The sequence below is a fragment of the Leopardus geoffroyi genome, chromosome E1 (genome assembly GCF_018350155.1).
Source record: "Leopardus geoffroyi isolate Oge1 chromosome E1, O.geoffroyi_Oge1_pat1.0, whole genome shotgun sequence".
In the NCBI taxonomy this organism is placed as follows: domain Eukaryota; kingdom Metazoa; phylum Chordata; class Mammalia; order Carnivora; family Felidae; genus Leopardus; species Leopardus geoffroyi.
The window spans coordinates 12,126,964-12,147,126 of record NC_059330.1 but is presented as its reverse complement, the minus strand read 5'-3'; the positions used below and the strand labels follow the sequence as shown (position 1 = coordinate 12,147,126).

Genomic DNA, 20,163 nt, shown 5'->3' with positions numbered 1-20,163 from the left:
GGGAGGCCGCGTCCATGGGCCCGCGGAGGCCGGGCGGCGGCTGTGCGGGCGGGCGGCGGGGACTGCGAGCTCTTTAAGGGCCCGGGCGCGGGGCTCGGCGCCGAGGTGCCCCGGCGCGCCGTGCAGCGCAGCGCCGTCGTGCGAGGAGAGGCCCCGCTCGCGTCCCGGGGCCCGCGAGGCCGCCCTGACTGCCGGGGGCGCGCGCTCCGGCCGCGGCCGGGCCTGCGTCCGCGGCCCGGCTGTGAGGCGGCTGGCCGGCGGGGGCATGCCTCGGCGCCCGCGCTGAGCCCGGCTTGAGCCCGCCGTGCATGGTGCCGCCGCCAGCCCGCCGCCGTCCGCCGTCCGCCGCGGAGCGCGCGCCGGGCCGGGCCGGGCCGCCGGGCCTGTGCCGCCGCCGCGCCGACCATGTCGGCGGCCAAGGAGAACCCGTGTAGGAAATTCCAGGCCAACATCTTCAACAAGAGCAAGTGTCAGAACTGCTTTAAGCCCCGCGAGTCGCATCTGCTCAACGACGAGGACTTGACGCAGGTGAGCGGGTGGGGGGTCCCGGGGTCGACCGCGAGGCGGAGACCGGGGCCCTGCGCTGGGCGGCCCCCAGACCCCCGGCGGCCCCCTTGGGCTGGAAGTTTCCGGGGGCGCAGTCGCCCCGCTAGGTGCTGCAGGCAGTCGGCCGAGGCGGGCGAGAGTGGCTCGCAGGGGGCGCTGGCCGCCTCCCCCCAGTTCTGACGCCGGTGAGACCACCATCCTTCTCTGGAAAGGAGAGCGGACGTTGCCCAGTTCCCGAGGCAGGCGGGGGTGGGGGTGCGTCTGAAGGATCCTGGGGAAAATAAAAACGGAGCAGAGAGAATGTACATGAGTCCTGGGGAGGGTGGTGAAGATGGAGATGGAGGGGGGGGGGAGAGGGAGGGAGCGGGAAGTGTATTGATAGAGCCGGGACAAAGGGAAAATCCTCAAGTATGCCGAAAAATAACATCCTTTCCCGTTCCCATAGCCCTGCCGTGTGATTCATGCTTTTTGGGTGACTCAAAAATGCCTGGTTTTTCTTAGGAGGAACAAAGCGCTTGGGGATTGCTTGCTGCTTCGCAGTACCCCCCATAGAGTCTGTTTTAGGATCCGACTTTGACTTCTGCACCCAGAGAGGCCAGGGGAGCAGGACGGTCAGGGTGGACTGTGGGCTTCCCTCCTGTCAGACCCAGCTTGTCCGTTTTCTGAATCATTGTCACTGTCAGTGATGGGAGAGAGGTGAATGGTCCTCAAGTCTGAGGAGGAGGGTCTTGGCGCTTGAACTTGAACTAGAGGGCTTTTTGTTGATGGGAGAGCTGGGGGCTCCTCTCCCCACCCTTTTCTCCCAGCTCTCTTGGTCGCTTGGCTAGGGATGGGGAGACCTGCGTGCCTTCGGCAAAGTCCGTTCACTTCTCACGGCCTTGTCTGCCATATGAGGGCTGTGGACTAGTTCAGCGGCTTCCAAACCTGCATCAGAGTCACATTCTAAAAATACAGAGTCGTGGAGCCCCATTCCTGGAATGATCTAGGAGATGAAGGAATTTGTGTCGTAACAGCTCCCTAAGAAGTTGGGCTGCGGTCCCCACTGGCCTTTGGGCACCCCTGCCCTGGTTGCTCCTCTCTGAGCTCCCAGTGTACCAGAGAATCCTCAGGATCCCCAGGATTCTTTGGAGTACTTGGAGGTCTTTGGGCCAAGCAGATTCCTTGGATTTCCTGATCAAGCCCTGTCTGCATCCCCTTGGGCTGTATCTGTGGCCCCTTTTTGCCTCTCCCCCAGTCTCAGTCCTCTTCAGAGCTTTCTCTCATACCCCGAATGAGGCCAGGGGACCTCCCTTCACATTCCGGTCCGGTGTGACCTAGTTGTAGCCACTCCTTTTGCAGAAGAACCCCTTAGATGGAAAACATTGCTTTGAAGTGTACGGCCTGGCTGTTTTTAATGCTACTTAAGTACTCACAGGGTTTGACTTGTTTACATGGCAGACCAGAGTGGGGTGGCAGGGCCGGGGTTATGGCCTGAGACATGGTGTCTTTCTCTGAGAGCAGAATCCCAACAGCCAGAAAAGACTCCTTTCATCCAAAACCGAAAGCTTAACCAAACACTCATGGCTGCAAAGTCATAGATTTTTAGGATAGAAGGGCCAGGTCAGTTTGGGAAGAGTAGAACTCAGCTTCCTGGTAAGATGTTCAGGGGTGGGCTTTTAAGGGTGACTCCCGTCTTCTCAACTGGATGCCTTTTTTGGGGGGAAGCAGTTGATGTGGTGATGATGGACTTGGACCAGGAGTCAGGAGACCTTTCTTCTGTCTTCGCTGTCACTTTCAGCTGTGTGACCTTGAATACGTTCTTTTTGTCTCTGTATAGTTTCATTTCCTTTTCTAAAATTTGGGAGTAGGGATCCCTGGCTTACCTCTCTCACCCTATGAAAAGCAAAGAATGGTATCTTATTAAACTCTTAACAATTAAACAAGCAAAAATCACCTACGGAATAGTACACCTGGATTTAGGAATTTTATGGGTTTGGCAAGGGTTGTTCTGAGAGAGTTTTCTGGTTATTCCAGGCAACTGCCAAAATTGGTAGATTGGATGTTTACACCTCATAAGGACTGTTTTCTGGTTCTGAAGCTTAGAGAAACTAGAATAGGATCTGCATATCTGAATTGAATCTGTTAAATTCTTTTTTTTTTTTTTTTAATTCTGTTGATTATTAATTGGATCAAGAGAGAGAGTGTTGCATATTTGGAGTACTTTACTCTTCAGCTGTATTCACGGTTCAGTTGTGGATTTTAAAACAGGCCTGAGTCCTCCAGGGCACAACTGGGATGGTAGTTTCTGAAATAATGAGTGGGGTTATTTGTGCAGGGAGAGATTAGGCCAGCCTTCCACCTCCTGGGATCTTTCAGGAAGAAACTGCTCTTGAAAAGAGAAGGAGGGAGACGCAGGGCTGTTGCCAGCAGCGTTAGCTGCTGCTCTCTGCATCCGGCCTCCCCCAGCCTTACTCTCATCCTCTTGGCTCCATTAGAAAACCTCAGCCAATTGGTTCCCATCAGTCTCCCCCAAGGCCCTGCTTCCTGCTGCCCCTCCCTGCCCTCGCTTATTTTAGACCTTCAAGGCTGGAAGATAGATCAGTGATCACTGTGGCCACCACCCCCCTTTTTAAGGCATTTAGCCTTCAGTCCTGTGTGTTTCCCTATATGCATATGGACTTGAATACACAGTTAAAACCTTTATTTAACCTAAATGATATATGTATTTAAACTATATATGTATTTGTTCAGGAACATTTTTTTTCTTTTCTTTCTTTTTTTTTTTTTTTTTTTTGCTGCTTAATGATGTGTCTTACAGCTCTTTTCATGGTGTGACATATAAATACACCAAAATTATTTTGCATATTACGCCATTAGGGATGTGCCATAGTTTAACCATTCCCTTATTGATGGACAGCAAGGTTACTTCTGGGTTTGTTACAGCCTGTGAATGCTTCAGCAAACAGTTTTCTAAATGCTTTTGGGTGTGTGTGCGTGCACGAATGCAAGTATTCCTCTGGGGGCAGATAGCTAAAAATAGAATGGCTGGGTTGACATCAAGCACATTGAATTTTTTTTTACAGATATTACTAAATTGCCTTCCAAAAAGGGCTGTGTCATACCATTGCCAGGATTGGAAGTTATCAAAACGATTTAATTCTTTAATAATTTCCCTAATTACCTGTGAGGTTAAGCCTCTTTTTATAATATTTATTACATGTGTTTTGTTTCTTATGTTGACTGCCCATTCATATGTTTTTCTGTTGGGTCAATTTCCCCGCCTTCTCCTCCTCCCCCAAACTGGTTTGTAGGAGCTTTCTGTATATATCCTAAGTCAGGGGTCCGTGGACTCCCTCTCTAGAAGGCCAGATAGTTAATATTTTAGCAGTGTGGGCCATATGATCTTTGTAGCGACTACACAACTTTGTCATTGTAGTGCAAAAGCCGCAGTGCAAGGCCACTTTAGACAATACGCAAACTAACTGGGGGTATCGCTGTTTCTAATAAAACTGTATTTACAAAGTTACACATACAGGCAGCTGGAAGGATTTGGCCTATAAACTATAGTTTGCTGTCTCCTCCTCTAGATGTTAATCTGAACCTGTCATATATTGCAGGTATTTTCTCCCTGCATTTCTCTTTTTCTCTTTTTTAAGTGATAGTTTTAAATATGAATGCAGTTAAATTTCCGTGTTTCCTTTTTAGCTTGTAGTTTTAATCTCATGCTTATGAAGGTCTTGTTTTCAAGATGATAAAGTCTCAGATACTTCCCCTGTAGTTATTTTTATGCATAACTTTCTAATCCATCAGACTTGTGTTTTAGGAAAATAATTTTGGCCTAAAGCAGAAGCTCTAAAAGACTGTCTTGAATCATCCAGGTAAATTACAGTAAAGGTCTTCTCCAGGTCCGTGTTGGCCAGGATGGAAGGAGCCATCAGACACTAGGGACAGGATATTATTGGAGGTTGATTGGAGGTGGGGATTGAGAAGACCTGGGTGGATAACAGTACCTTTTACAAAGATTGAGAATAACAGACTGGGAGTAGATTTGTGGGGTGGGGAGGAAACAAAATTAATACGTAAATTTGACCTCATGGGGATGGAGGTCCGGTTTGGTTCTTAGGTGCAATCACCCACTCAGGCAAGTAGGTGATTCGATGAGTGGTGTGGGCTGGGTAGGAATTCTGGAGTCCGGGGAGTGAGTGCAGTCAGTCACTCAGGAAGCCACTTAGAGCAAAACAAGGGAAGCAGGTGGGGAAAGGAGGTGAATCACAGGGGTTGGTGGTCAGTGGGACCAGTAGGTCTGGAGCCAAGGGTTCTTGGCTTCTAGATCCCCTTCCCAGCCTTAGTGTGGGTTTCTGGGGTTGGTGGTGGCTCTTGACCTGACGTGATGTCTCATTCTCCTACCGACTTGTACGATTTTAAGCGTGCCTTTTGTGGAAGGAGTCCTGCATCTGAACTTAAGTTCTAGTTGCCTCTTCTGCTGTTTTGTTGTGGGACCTTGGCTGGGTTGTTTTCTCTCCTCGGGCCTCGATTTTCCCGTCCGGAGAATGAGGAGGTTGGTCTTGGTCTCCGCCAGGCCCCTTCCAGCCCTCCTGCGTCTCCTCTCAGCCCTCTCAGTCTCATGGTGCCCCTCACTGTGCTGCCCTCCACTGCCAGGGGTGCTGGGGGCTTGGGGTGGGAGTCCCAGACACAGGTGGGCGTGCCAGGACTTGGTATCCGTAAATCATGATTTCCCTTTATTCCTGTGACATTCTTAGAAGTTCTAGGGCCCAGGGGCGCCTGGGTGGCTCAGTCGGTTAAGCGTCCGGCTTCGGCTCAGGTCATGATCTCGCGGTCTGTGGGTTCGAGCCCCGCATCAGGCTCTGTGCTGACAGCTCGGAGCCTGGAGCCTGTTTCAGATTCTGTGTCTCCCTCTTCCTCTGACCCTCCCCTGTTCATGCTCTCTCTCTGTCTCAAAAATAAATAAATGTTAAAAAAAAAAAAAAAAAAAAAGAACTAGGGCCTGGAACTTCTTTATTTCACTTAACATTTGTCTCATAAGCAACGGGGAGCTTTCATGCTCATCCTTTTCAGAAGATTTATCATTTATGTGCACATTGGTAGAGTGTTTGGCAGGGGATATGTAAAAATCCCAGACCTTACAAACGGCCAACAAACACAGGAAAAGATGGTCAGTGTCATTAGTTATTATGGAAATGCAAATCAAAACCACAGTGAGGTATTACTGCACCCCCACTAGGATGGCTGTATGAAAAAAGGGATGGTAGTAAGTGTTGGTGTGGATGTGGAGAAATTAGAACCTCATGCATTGCTCATGGGAATGGAGAATGGTGCAACCATTGTGGAAAATAGTTGTCATTCCCTCAAAAGACTTACCGTATGACCCAGTGATTCCACTCCTAAGTATATCCAAAATAATCGGGAACAAGTATTCAAACAAATACGTTCATGCGTACGTCTGCGATAGCGCTACTCATAACAGCCAAAGGTAGCAGCAACCCAGATTTCCGTCAGTGGGTGAATGGGTAAACAGATTTTGGTATATCCAGATCATGGGCTGTTCAGTTGTAAAAATGGGACGAAGTACTGACCATGCTGCGATCTGACTGACTGTCGAAAATGTGTTCCATGAAAGAACCAGGCACAAAGATACTGCACGGTTCAGTTTACGTGAAATGTCCAGAATAGGTAAATACATGGAAAGGGAAGGCACATTAGTGGTTGCCAGAGTCCTGGGGGAAGGGGGAGAGAGGAGTGCCTGCAGATGGGATTGGGGTTCTCTTTGTGGGAGGTGATGAAATGTTTTAGAACTGGATAGAGATGCCGTTTGCCTAACATTGTGAATGTACTGAATGTCACTGACTCGTTCACTTTGAAATGGTTAATTTTATGTTACGTGGCTTTTACCTTCATTTTTTTTTTTTTTTTAATTTTTTTTTTTCAACGTTTATTTATTTTTGGGACAGAGAGAGACAGAGCATGAACGGGGGAGGGGCAGAGAGAGAGGGAGACACAGAATCGGAAACAGGCTCCAGGCTCTGAGCCGTCAGCCCAGAGCCCGACGCGGGGCTCGAACTCACGGACCGCGAGATCGTGACCTGGCTGAAGTCGGACGCTTAACCGACTGCGCCACCCAGGCGCCCCTTTACCTTCATTTTTAAAACTGAGTGTGCAAGGATAACACACGCACATACGTATCCCAAACCTGCCCTCTGCTCCTTGTGTCACTGGAGTGCATATCTGATTGTGTTTAGGGTCTAGACCTGGGGATTAAACAACTCTTTCTTAAAGGGCCAGATGGTAAAAGCTTTAGGGTTTGTAGGCCAATAGGCAAAATTGAGGAGTTTATGAAGGTACTTCTATAATCAATTAGAATCGTGAAAGCCGTTCGTGGTTTGGGGGCCTTAAAACCAGCTAGTGGCTAGATTTGGCCTGTGGGGTAGACCAGCCCTGTCCAATAGAACTATAATGTGAGCCACATTTGTGGGTTAAAATTGTCTATGTGCCACATTAAAAAAGGTAAAAAGAGGGGCGCCTGGGTGGCGCAGTCGGTTAAGCGTCCGACTTCAGCCAGGTCACGATCTCGCGGTCCGTGAGTTCGAGCCCCGCGTCGGGCTCTGGGCTGACGGCTCGGAGCCTGGAGCCTGTTTCCGATTCTGTGTCTCCCTCTCTCTCTGCCCCTCCCCCGTTCATGCTCTGTCTCTCTCTGTCCCAAAAATAAATAAACGTTGGAAAAAAAAAATTTAAAAAAAAAAAAAAAAAAGGTAAAAAGAAATAGGTGAAATTCATTGTAATTCTATCTTATTTAGCCTAACAAATCCAAAGTATTATCCTTTCAAAATATGAAGAAGTTATTCTTTTACCTCTGCGGCACCTTTTGGTTCAGGCTAGCTGCTTTCTGGGAGCTCTGGCCACACGGGCTGGTGCTGGCAGCGTTGGACAGTGTTGGATGGGGCAGCCGGGCCCACAGCTAGGCCCTTGAGACCCTCGGGGGAGGCACAGAGTGTAAAGGCCGTGCCCGGGAGGCGGGGGGGGGGGGAGGTTCCTCCCCCTTCGGGGTGTCGTGCCAACAGCCTGCGTTGAGGATTCCTGGAACAGTTCTCTCCTCCTGTGTCCTCCGCTTGGTGTCTCTTGCCAACTTTTGAGGGTTCTTTCTTCGAACGTCACGTCTTGCTGACTCCTTTTAGTGGTGTTTGAGAGCTCTGGGGCTCCGGCCCTCACTCTCCTTCCAGAAGCAGAAGGGAGGAGGGTGCCAGTGAGAGCCTGGGGGGTAAACTGGCATGCCCCCTCCCGGCCCCCTCCCACTGGACACCATGACTGCATTCTGACACAGCCCTTTGTATTTGTGAGTGTTTTGCAGCTATATTCTAGTTGCTTTTTTCCCTGTGTTCTAGCCTGCTACTTGACCTTTCTGAGTTCTTTTTCCTTCGCCACACAGAAGGACTACAATCGAAGACCTGTGTTCTATTCTTGGCACAGACGTGCAGGGTGACCCAGGAAGGTCACTTACATTCTCTGAGCCTTGGTTTCCCACCTATAAAGCTGGTGCCCCCATTCTGTGTACAGGGAGTGGTCTACTAATGGAATGGATGGAGGGTGCTGGCCGGGCCTGTGGAGGTTACTGAACCCCCTTTGTGGTAATTAATATTCCAGGAAGCATGCTGACGGCCTGTCGTGTGGGGAATAGTCTTTGTTTGGGCTGTTTCCTGATTACTAGAACCCTGATGCTGTTTAGCTGAAATAAAGAAATTTGACTTGGAATGTTTATCTTTAAATTGTTCCCAAGCTGCCATTTAGTCTTGAAAGAGACCAGAAAGTCTTGCAACGAGGGAAAAGAGACAAGAGGGAGGTAATATCCTACTGCCAACATCCTAATACGGGGGGGGGGGGGGGGGGGGGAGCGCTGGATGCTGATTTAGAAGTATCTAACCTGAGAAAACGGGCTTTTCTTTTATCCTTAGAAACTCCCTCTCAGAGCCTCACTTTCCCATCTGAAATGGCACAGTTGGACCAGGTCATTAGTTTTCAGAGGTACAGTAAATCGCACAGCCTTTCACCCCAAGGAATCTTCTGTGGAAATGCCCTGTGTGAAACAGAAAAAGTGACACGGTTCTGGGTGATACAAGGTTGGAGCCTGGAGCTTGGCCTCTCAGCCACCTCTGCTTCTCACCCGTGGGTCCTCTGGTCATCTCCAGAGGCTGTGAGGGGCAGGTTTGAAAAGTGCCCTAGACTTTGTGGTTCCTCCAGTTTTAGCAGTTTAGGGTTCCGTAGGATCATCTGTGGACACTTTCACAGCTGCTCCGGCCTGGAACCCCTGAATGCCCAGCCCCACCGCTCCCTTTATGTTATCACTTCCTTTGGGGGCAAGAGAGCCAATGGGTTGATTCGCTGGCATTTTGTCTCTGGAGACTGGAACTGGAATCTTCCAAACCACTCGCTGGTTTTCTCAGTCAGGGTCATCCTAGTTCACTTGAAACCACAGCCTGGTTTTTGCCTGGAGCCTGTAACCCTTCCAGCTCCTTTCTCCTTTTATGTTCAGCTTGATGTTTGCACACGGTGCTGGATGGTGACCTGCCCCGTCTTCGGGGCAGTTTGCAGTAAGATGGGTACATCAGACCCTCCTGAGCCTCCATTGTTTGTTTGGTTGTTTAATCTTTTTTTAACGTTTATTCATTTTCGAGAGAGTGCGCGCGCGTCAGAGCCTTGGGGGGGGGGGGGTGGACAGAGAGAGAGGGAGACACAAAATGTGAAGCAGGCTCCAGGCTCCGAGCTGTCAGCACAGAGCCTGACGTGGGGCTCGAACTCACGAGCCATGAGATCGTGACCTGAACTGAAGTCGGACGCTTAACCGACTGAGCCACCCAGGTTCCCTGAGCCTCCACTGTTTTGCATCGTGTTGTATGCCACAGTCTCGTTCCGCTCTCGGCAGCTTGGTCGTCTGTAGGGGAGGAGATGTTGAGTTTCAGAGAGGTTGGGTTGTCTGTCCGAGGTCACTGAGCTGCCTAGCAATGGAGCTGTGATATGGAACCTGGTTCCATGTAGTTCCCATGCCGCCTTTGTGAGACCAGGAACCTGTCTTCCCTCTTCTTGGGAAGGCCACTTTGACTTGTTCACTTGGTGCTATTTCTGTAGGAGGCTGGGTATTGCAGACAAAATCAAAGCTGTTTAAGGGATTTCTACTTCCTAGCTCTGGGAGGAGAGGCCTGCAGGGGCTGGGTGATTAAACTCCCCCCCCGTGCCAGTAATTAAGCAGGTGAGGGGTCATCCCCAATTAGCAGATGGAGCCACTGAGACCCAGTTCAGTGACCTGCCTAGGTCACAGGAAAGCTAGTGTGGGTTTTCCAAAGTTCTGTTTGACCTCCCTATGTTTGATAAAAAGTGTTAACCTTTACTATCAGGAACAGGGCCTTGCCCTGACTTGGATTCCTTAGTTGCTGGGGTGCACGGGGGTGAATGTGGGGAGGGCAGTGGTGCAGGACATGGTGCAAGTCCTAAAATCTTCTCAGCCTTGGGGTGGTCCGTGTCCCCCAGTAGGCTGCTGGTCTGTGGCAGTGACCACACCTTTGGCACAGCCCTGAACGGGAAGCACTGTTTTTCCCCCAGAGGAATTCAGAATCAGGAGATCTTGTGTCCTTGGTCTCTGTAGGTCCTAAAACACTGGTTTTAACAGACGGACCAGGGAGGCTTTGTGGCACCCTTTGAGATGCAGCGTTTTACCTCCTACGGGTCCTGGCCGGTAGCTGAAAGGGCCAGAGGAAGGGGGAGCAACTTCTGGGAGTCTCCATTGAGCCACAGAAAGAGTCCACGTCTCCTGGGTCTCCAGGTGCCACACCCAGAGCTTCTCCACTCGGGCTGGTGAGCGACCTGGGGTGCGGGGAGCCTCAGGGCTCACTGGGATTAAGACGTTCGTTTGTCTTCCGCCGGGGACCTGCTCTGACCTAGAAATCTGACACAGTCCCACTTTTCATTTAATGTGCTCACGTAAGGGAATGGAATGGTTGGCGGTGGGGGCTTTCAGCTCAGATTTGGGTTCCCGTCCTGGCTCTGTGTTCATGCCGATGGAGCAGGTTTCTCAGAGTTGAAGTGTCTGTGTCCTTCCTCTGAAAACTGGGGTCTATATATTACCCATGTCTTGGTTGCCTGTGATATTAATGCTGGAAGGTGGTGTAAGTCGTAAGTGCCAAATTTGTAAATGTTTGCGTACATCGGGGGCGCTTAGGAAATTGGGTTCGTTTTCCCAAACGTAGACGCAGAGAGGGGACCTGCTTCCCTGGTTTTGTGGAACAGCTACCCCTCCAGCTGTGTTTCTTGTCTACCTCCACGCCCACAGAACAAAAGCCCAGACTGCCTCCTCTCCTGCTGAGCTGCTTGGCACCACCCTAGCAACTTCCTCACGTTAGCCCCTTGGGATTGGAAAGGCCGCAGTCCGTTTGCTTGTGTGGAGTTGATTTTCAGAACATGTTTAAAGTGTAAAGGTTGAACTGGTTTTAAGAATTTGTCGAGGATAGGAAGTGAAGGGGCCAAGTGCCATTAGCCTGAGACTTACTATTAGAGGACGTGGGCTGCTCTAGAGGGCAGTGGCCAGCACAGCAGCCACGTCGGAGCCCCGGCCAAGCTCAGAGAAGTGCCAGGTGCAGGTCCCGTGAATGACAGTGGCAGATCCTGATTTCAGGAGTCACTATGCATGGAAGTGTCCTGAGTTGTCTTCAACAAGGTAGGGGAGGACTGAGAGAAGCCACACTCTTGCTGGTGTCCCCGGGACGCTTGTCTAGGAATCAAAGTCCTTGTGCCCCTGGCCTGGTGAAGCTGCCGGAGGAGGGTAGGGGGCTGCCCAGGTCTCGTTCCAAATTGATGGGCAGGTGGGTGGGAGATCGGGCCAGGGCACGTCCTGGCCCTTTGGTCACCAGTGTTGATTCACTCACCTCAGCCAGCTGGTGGGTCCTTCCAGTGTCCTCCCCGCACCCTGTCCCCAGGCTTTACAAATCCCACACACTTCCAGGGAGGGAGCCTTCTGCCGAGGGGACCCTTCTATAGGGTCTAAACAAGTAGAAGTGGTTCCTTGTGAGAGCCTCAAACAAGTTCTTCTAACAGGCAGATGCCATCTCTGCAGACAGCCTGCCGACTCTTGGTCCCTCCAGCTCCCTTCCTGCTTCGAAACCCGGTGAGCCTAGGGGTCCTCTTTGGGGGAGCTGGACCAAGCAGTGTGGCCATGCAGCCTCCCGTGATGTGGAGGTTTTCTTATACTTAAATTGAAGGAGCAGTTGACATGCTCTGGGATGATTTGTTGTGGAGGCGATGGCATTTGTAGCTAACAGTAATTGCTGTGTGCCAGGCCACGGTTAACTCATTTATATTCACAGCGGCCTTATGAAGTAGAGAGATAAGAAACCTGAGCTGGAAAGAGGTCGTGTAACTCGCCCAAGGGCGATACAGTAAGTGGTAGAGCTGGGATGCAAACCCAGACAGTGTGACGCTGGGCCTCCTCCTCCGACTCCTTCCCGTGCTGACCTGAGCGGGGTCAGGTGGGCCTTCTGGACGTTGGGTTTCTGCCCGTGGGTGCTGGGAAGGGTGGGGTTGGAGTATGAGGCTAGGGCTGAACTTATTTAGATTTCCTGTCTCTTTTTTCCTTCCTATCACACTTTCCTGTCCTACCTGTTTCTTAATGGGAAGCGCTGCTTTTTAAGGGAGAGGGTGTGACTCTTTCCTGCAAAGCCCCAGAAATGTGTCCCCACGCATTCTCTAGCATTCCTCCCTTTGCCACAAATGGCGTCATGTTCCAAAAATCCCGCGGCCATGGGCTCCTTGTCAAGACTGAACAGGGAAGAGGTTTTTTAAAATGTCACTTTCTCCCTCTTCCTCCAGCTGCTGCAATCCCGGGAGGAGCCCTGAGCATGGGCTGGGCTTGCAGGGCATGTGTGTGGGTAGAGGGGTGAGCGGGCAGCTGAGTTGGGACGTGTGGGAGGGGAGAACCGAGAGCAGGCCATCAGCTGCGTTCCTTCCTTCACTCTCTCTGTGCTGAGGATCTAAGGAGCCATGCGTGTGGGTTTTGTTTGGGGTTTTTGTTTTTTGAAGTGAAATTCACATAACACGAAATTAACCATTTTGGAGTGTACAATTTGGTTGCATTCAGCACATTCATAATGTGCTAACACTACCATGCTATAATTTTTTTTAGATGTTTTAAACGTTTATTTTTGAGAGAGAGAGAGAGCATGTGCACGGGGGAAGGGCAGAGAGAGAGGGAGACACAGAATCTGAAGCAGGCTCCAGGCTCTGAGCTGTCAGCACAGAGCCCGACGCAGGGCTCGAACTCACGAACCCCGAGATCATGACTTGAGCCGAAGTCGAATGCTTAACTGACTAAGCCACCCAGGCGCCCTTGCCACTCTGTAGTTTAAGACATTTTATCGTCCCTAAAGAACACCCGTAACTATTAAGGCATTACTCCCCACCCCCGTTTCCAGCAACCACTGGTCTGCTTTCTGTCCTTATGGATTTACCTGTTACGGAAATTTCATCAAAATGGAATCCTAGAATATGTAGTGTTTTGTCTGGCTTCTTGCACTTAGCATGTTTTCAGACTTAATCCATGTGATAGCATGAATCAGTACCTCATTGTTTCTTTATGGCTGAATAATATTCCAGTATGTGGGCATAGCACATTTGGATTATCTGTTCATCTGTAGATGGATGTTTGGGCTATTTCCACATCTTGGCCGTTGTGAATGGTGCTGTGAACGTTCGCATATATGTTTTGTTTGGACATCTCCTTTTGGTTCTTCTGGTTGGAGGCCGAGGCGTGGAGTTGCCGGGTCCCCTGCTAATTCTGCTGTGTTTTGAATCAGTACATCAGGCCAGACGCCAGCACTGCAGACCGCCGGGTGGGAGGACGGTGCGCATGGCGCTGCTGAAAGCCCGGAGTTCCTCATTTGTAGGAGTCCAGGGTGGGGAGCTGGGGTACAGGCCAACCCTCCGGGTTGCAGGCACGGTGTGCAGCTTTGACGTGGTGGTAGAGGGGCTGTGTCCGTGCTCAGCGGTGGCTGAGCCACTTTGAGCTTCAGTCTCTCCTTCCTTTCCTTTTTGTCTAACCTGAAGATGAGTGGAGCTGCCAGGAAGGAGCTAAGTTGGGGCTTTAATATTGGCGGGAGGGGGCGGAGGAGGCCTGGAAGTTGAAGGCCAGACGACGTAGGGCGCCGCGGGGGTACTCGGCTGGTAAGGTGCGTGGGGAGCTGCTGCCTTGGGGCCTCCAAGGGATCCTGGGGGAAATTAGAGGGAAAAGAGCTTATCTGGCCTGTTCACTACTCTGCCATCAGTTTTCAGACCATTTCTTTAGTAGTGGGGCACAGAGCCCCTTGAAATGGAACACAGAACTCAGATGTGAGGGCTAGGAGGAGAGACTGTGGTGTCACCTGTGACACCACCCTTACCAGGCTCCGCCCCACCCCGTGCTCTGCCCTGGCTCCCAAAGCACAAACTCCAGTTGTCTTCACCGTTCGAAAACCACTGATTTACTCTAGCCCCTGCATGGCTGTTTTCTAACAGAGGGCCCCTGGGGGGCTCAGCCAGTCAAGCCTCCGACTCTTGTTTTCGGCTCTGGTCTTGATCTCACAGTTTGTGGGATCAGGCCCCGAGTCGGTGACAGTGTGGAGCCTGCTTAGGATTTTCTCTATCTGTCTCTTCTCTGTCCCTCCTACATGGACTCTCTCTCTCTCTCTCTCTCTCTCTCTCTCTCTCTCTCTCTCCTCCCTCCCACATGGACTCTCTCTCTCTCTCAAAATAAATAAACTTAAAACATATTTCCAAGTAGATTAAAGTGTTTGATGTATACAGAAGGACGTAAGTGCAGTGTATGTGCAGTGTACGTATGGGACTCCTGAGGAACGCTCAGGTCGTGAACGCTTGGTCGTTCTGGCATCTCAGCCTCCCTTGGCAGCAGGCCTCGGGGGAGAGGACCCACAGTGGGCGTGGCCCCTGTGGAGCCCAGCCCCTTCTCCAGGCCTCCTCTCCTTGGCAGAGGTCTGCCTCGCCGAGAGGAAGGTTTCCCTGCCTGGCGTGTGCAGGAGTCTGTTTCATTTCCAGATGGACTGTATGTAACCGCCTCTGCGGTGAGTCTGGTGTGAGATGCGGCCTTTTAAGGTAGTGCTGTTGAGGAGAAAGGAGTCTGAGTAGAAACTTGGAGATGGACCTGAAGGCTCATTTGTGTTTAGGCTGACAGAGAGCCAGAGAAGTATAATCGGGCCAGGGTGACACCTTGAGCAGAGCGCTGAGGGAAGCAGGGGTGTCGTGAGGGCAGGACGGGCCAGTCATTGACCCGAGGATTTGCTGGGGTGATGATTGGCTTGGTCAGTAGTTCCCACACGTTCTGTGTTGGTGACCCTTTATTTAAGCTCTTGATTATTATTATATTTTTTAATGTTACGTTGAGAGAGACAGAGCACAAGCAGGGGAGAGGCAGAGAGAGAGGGAGGCACAGAATCCGAAGCAGGCTCCAGGCTCTGAGCTGTCAGCACAGAGCCTGACACGGGGCTCGAACTCACAGACCATGAGATCATGAGCTGAGCTGAAGTCAGATGCTTAACCGACTCAGCCACCCAGGGGAACAACTGCCACACTTTGAAAATCACCGGTCTGGCCCTTGTGGACCATTTGTTAGAAGGCCGTGATAGGAGTGGCAGTGAGGACGCCTGTCATGACCGGGCTGATGTGATGGAGAATCTGGGCGGGGGTCGGAGGCAGCCCTGGGAGTGAGGCGTCAGACGTGCAAAGGGCAGAAGGTGATAAGGGGACCACTGGAGACAAGTGCCTGCCCTCTCTAGCAGCAGGCACGTTCCAGGACTGACTCACCCTTACTTCCTGCCACCAAGGGCTCTCTGAAGAATAAATGAAGTGTGGGTACAGGGCATGTGGTAGGGACTCAATGTGAAGAGTATGGGGCAGGTTATATTCTTTTTTTTTTTTTTTTTTTAATGTTTATTTTGAGAGAGAGCGTGCATGTGTGCCTGTGTGAGCAAGGGAAGGGCAGAGAGAGAGAGAGAGAGAGAGAGAGATGGAGGGAGGGAGAGATAGAATCCCAAGCAGGCTCCCTGCTGTCAGCACAGAGCCCAGAGCGGGTCTCCATCCCACAAACCGTGAGATCACGACCTGAGCTGAAATCAAGAGTCAGATGCTCAACTGACTGAGCCACCCAGGCACCCTGGTTATATTCTTCTGACTGCACAGACAGGATTCTGAGGCTTGGAGAAAGAGGTGGCTTTGCTGTTACATTTCCCCACTGCACTCTGCAGCTCTTGGAAAGGAGGGGTCGGAGGCGACTGGAACGTTTTAGGGTAGAGACTAGACTAGTGAGTGACAGGGTTGGGTTCTGCTGTGGGGAGCGAGAGGCGGCCAAGGACTAACAGACTGGCTCAGGTGGTTCTCCTTGAGGCTTTGTCACTGATTTGCCTTGTGGCCGGAAGGCAAGACAACCTTGATCTTTTCATCTGTTCACTTAGTGGTGCTTGGTAATTTCTAGGACCCCATCCCAGTTCCTGACCTGGAGCTTTGGACCCATGAGTTGGAGGCATGGCAATGGCCTTTCCCTGAAGATACAGGGATGGGGCTTGGATCAGAAGTCAGGGTGGAGAGGGAGATTCGGATTCTGTGGTCTCAGAGTGATGATCGGGTCCTGAGCCCTCAAAGCAGGTGGATGGGAAAGGGATTCAAGGGAATCTTGGAGGCCCCCGAGGTATGTGTGACACAATTAGGAGGTTTAAATTTTATTTTTAGGAAGAAGTTTGGATCAACCCTCAGAATTTCGCTCAGAGGAAAGTTACCTCTTCTCTTTGAGGTAATGCTCCTCAGCCAGGTCCTGCCCCTTGGAGTCAGTGGCTGGACAGGAATTTTGATGTCTTTAATGTTGGATAAGGAAGTTATCTCCATGGACTCAGATCTTTTAGGTACACCACAATCTTTGTTATGACTCTACTTTTTATGGCATCTGTTTTTAAAAAAAAATATTTTCCCTGCCCCTTTCTTCTCTGCTCGCCGCCCTTCCTTTTGCAGCCCATCCATATGGAAGGCCTGCGTCTGTTTCCTTTGAGGTGCTTTCAGCTTGTGCTTGGTCCGTATAGCTAGTGCTACCTGCCCTGAATCTGCTGACAGGAAGCCCTTTCCAGCACCTCCTTCAACCCATTTTCCTTCTTTTGGCTTTGTCCAGACTTCACATTGATAAGTGGTGTTTACCTCTTTTATCTCTCGTAAAGATGGTTGAAAAACAGTCACCAAATTGTACATGAAGGTTCACAGCCGCCAAGAGGGGGAAACGACTCCAGTGTCCAGCAGCAGATGGGTAGATAACAAAATGTGGTATGTTCGTAAATGGAATATCATTTGGCCATAAAAAGGAGAGAAATACCAGCACATACTGCAACGTGCGTGCACCTGGAAAATATCGTGCTGAGTAAAGGAAGCCAGTCACAAAAGACCACTTGTTATGCGATTGCATTCATACGGAGTGTCCAGAAGAGGCAAATCTGTAGACACACAAAGTAGATTAGTGGTTGCGGGGACTGGGGTGGGGGTGGGGAATGGAGGCTTTAGGCAATGATAGCGAAAGAGTACAGGGTTTCTTTTGGGGGTGGCAGAAATCGGGGGCTCTAAAATTGTGGTGATCGATGCACTACAAACCATTGAATTGTACTCACTTTTAAAAAAAAAATTGTACTCTTAAATGGGTGAGTTGCATGGTATGTGTATCATATCTCACGAAAGCCATTACAAAAATACCCCAAAACAGATAACTATCCCACCTCATTCTTGGTTTGTGCGCATAATTCATACTTCACTAAACCGTTATTTGACATCTTCATGTGCCATCTTCCTGTCTTCCTGTTGGACATTTGCTATCCATGTGTAGCTAATACCACAGATCCCACCTCCGTTCTCCTCTGTCCTGGTTACCCCAGGTCTCCCTCCGCCCACTGAGTGGACAGGGTGGTGGCCCGCGTGTTCCCGCCCATGTGTGCAGCCTGGTCAAGTATGTGTCAGCGGTGCGGAAGCATTCTGTGCTGAAACCAGCGTGCCGTCCGGTAACGCTTTTCAGAGTCAGATCGTTGTTTCAGCAAATATTTATTTTACTGCCTTTGCCTCCTCCCGATGCTCCTTCTGATTTGGCCAAAGGGTGGGACTGTCTGCAGATTGTCTAGAGGTTTGGGGTCTCCGAGGCAGCTCTGGAGGAGTGGGCCCCGATGCTCCCGAGCCTCGTGGAGTTCGTGGGATGTGCCCTCTCCTCCCCGAGCCCGTGCTGCCACAACACTGCCAGATGGAAGTATTGTGCCAGGTGCTGTGCATGCCCAGATGTGTGGAAGGTTCTGCTGCATCCTCTGGAAGGAAGGTTGAGCCTCTGCATACGCCAGCTGGCCTTCTTCTGGCCCAGTTCTGTCTGCTTTTCCTGGGCTCACGTCCCTGGCTTCAGTTTCTGAAGTTGGTCCTTTGCTCACTTTTTTTTTTTTTTAATTTTTTTTTTTTTTAGCGTTTATTTATTTTTGAGACAGAGAGAGCATGAACGGGGGAGGGTCAGAGAGAGAGGGAGACACAGAATCTGAAGCAGCCTCCAGAAGCAGGCTCTGGGCTGTCAGCACAGAGCCTGATGCGGGGCTCGAACTCATGAGCTGTGAGATGGTGACCTGAGCCGAAGTCGGACACTTAACCGACTGAGCCACCCAGGCACCCCTCCTTTGCTCACTTCTTACAGAAGTCTTTCCCAGACCCCTCTTCTCTGCCCCGGTGCCGAGTCCCTTTCCCTTTCTTTGTGCCTTTGTCTCATTGTGGGTCTTCTCAGTGGCTTTGTTATCTTTGCTTCGATGGTGCTGCATCCTGGCTTTTGGCACCAAAGGTCAGTAAACTGTATTGCTCTTGAGTTTCAGGGTCACGTGTCCTGGTATAATTAATAGGGTCTCTACTCTTTCCCCAAATTATCCCTGTTTGAATGGTAAATTACAGGTTTATTTTACTTTATCTGGGATGGGGAGGAGGTGGGGGCCTGTGCTCACACTTATGTGTTTGCACAGGAGGAAAAGACTCATCCTGCCAGAGAAAACCCCCACGATTTTTGTCCACTCCTAGAACACCTTAACATTCCATGGTGCCTGGCCAAGCTGTACGGGTGGCTCCACAGAGGGTGGCTTGTGGTTGGTTCATCCCATACTGATGAACTCCTTACAGGTGCCATGCACGCCCAGGCCCTGGGCCTGTCTGCAGAGATGTCTGGGGGGACACCCTGTGTGATGTGCTGGTCAGGACTAGACCCTCTGGGAGAATACCCAACTTGGGAACTTGCTTCCTGTTCAGATGGCTCCAGCCTTCGCATTTTTTGGAAGCGGCTCACTGACGTGGAGCAGTGTGGAGTGGTTATAGGCCGGATAGGGGGCCACGTGGTCTTGGCTCACACCCTGCTTAGGTCGCTTCATCTTCCTGTGCACTTCGGTTTCCTTGAATATAAAATGGAGGTGGTAATGGTACGTACCTCACAGGTTTATTGTGAAGATCAAAGAATACAAGAGAATGTCAAGGGTGTGGAGCAGTGACCAGCCTCGTAAGCTGTGAAGGTTAGCTCTCGTGACAGTGAGAAGCAGGACAGATGTGACCAAGCCAGGAAACCGATGGGCATTTTAAATAGACTCTCCATTGTGCTCGCTCGGATGGAGTGTGTGTCCTCCAGGCCATGTACTTGCCGCCATCCTGCCAGCTGGGAAGCAGCAGTGTTTTTTCACGTGGAAGCCCAGGATTTCACCCTGGTCCCTGCCCGGGGGTCTGATCACGTTGAATCACTTGGCATGGCTATACGATTGTGAGTATCTTAGTGGTGGCTGATTGTTCTCCGCCGACTTTCACAGGCAGATGACAGGCCCTAGAAGCCCGTGCTGGCAACCACTGGTGCCCACATTGAGTTTGGGTTCAGAACTGAATGGCTGGAAAGCAACACTGTGGTATTCTCTGGAGCTTGAGACCCCATAGACCCCATGGACAAGTCTTAAGAGTCCCAGCATCGTTTGGACCACAGGGCCTTTTCGGGAACAAGTGTGTGTGTGGCCTCTCAGGCGGTCTGTAGTGATGGCTGGCACCCTCACTGATGATGGTTGGCCCCGGCAGGCTTGTTCTAAAAGAGAAGCTGTACTTGCCTGAGGGCTTTGGTCCTAGTGGGCATGGTCAGAGTTGTGTGCTAACTCCCCTGGCCTGGGCTGGGCAGGTGGGCACATAGGACACAGTAAGGTCTTGTCAAGGTTAAGGCCTGAGACTGGCTGACATGTGCTCACTTCTCCTTTTACTGACTTACATCTAAATGTCTCAGTGACCTTGAAATCTCCCTTGATTTACAAGCTTATAAAGATGGCCAGAAGGCTGCTACCCAGGCATCATTCTCCTTTTAGAATCAAAATGCAGAATATTAAACAGCCCGTTTACCATGAGTTTGGAAGCGTTTTCACAGAAACTCTTTTGGGGGAAAAAAGGGCAGGGAACCAGCCTCAAAACTATAGATGTAATTTGTACATATTCTGCCCATAAATTTTTTCGTGAATCCTCTACCAAGGGCCATTTGCCCCCAGCTCATGCTTGAGTGCAGGTCCCCATCCCCCACCTTTGGCCCAGAGAAATCTT

General features: G+C 50.8%; 1 protein-coding gene across 8 annotated transcripts in view; it reads left to right on the top strand.

Moving 5' to 3' along the window:
• The first annotated feature begins 397 nt into the window (after positions 1 to 397).
• Positions 398 to 20,163, top strand: part of LOC123603132 (myosin phosphatase Rho interacting protein) — a 153,835-nt gene continuing 134,069 nt past the window's right edge. For all 8 annotated transcript variants that reach the window (XM_045487644.1, XM_045487645.1, XM_045487642.1 and 5 more), the window contains exon 1: positions 398 to 528. In XM_045487644.1, the coding sequence (XP_045343600.1) occupies positions 406 to 528 (123 nt within the window). In that variant the 5' untranslated portion in view covers positions 398 to 405. The remainder of the gene's footprint in view (positions 529 to 20,163) is intronic.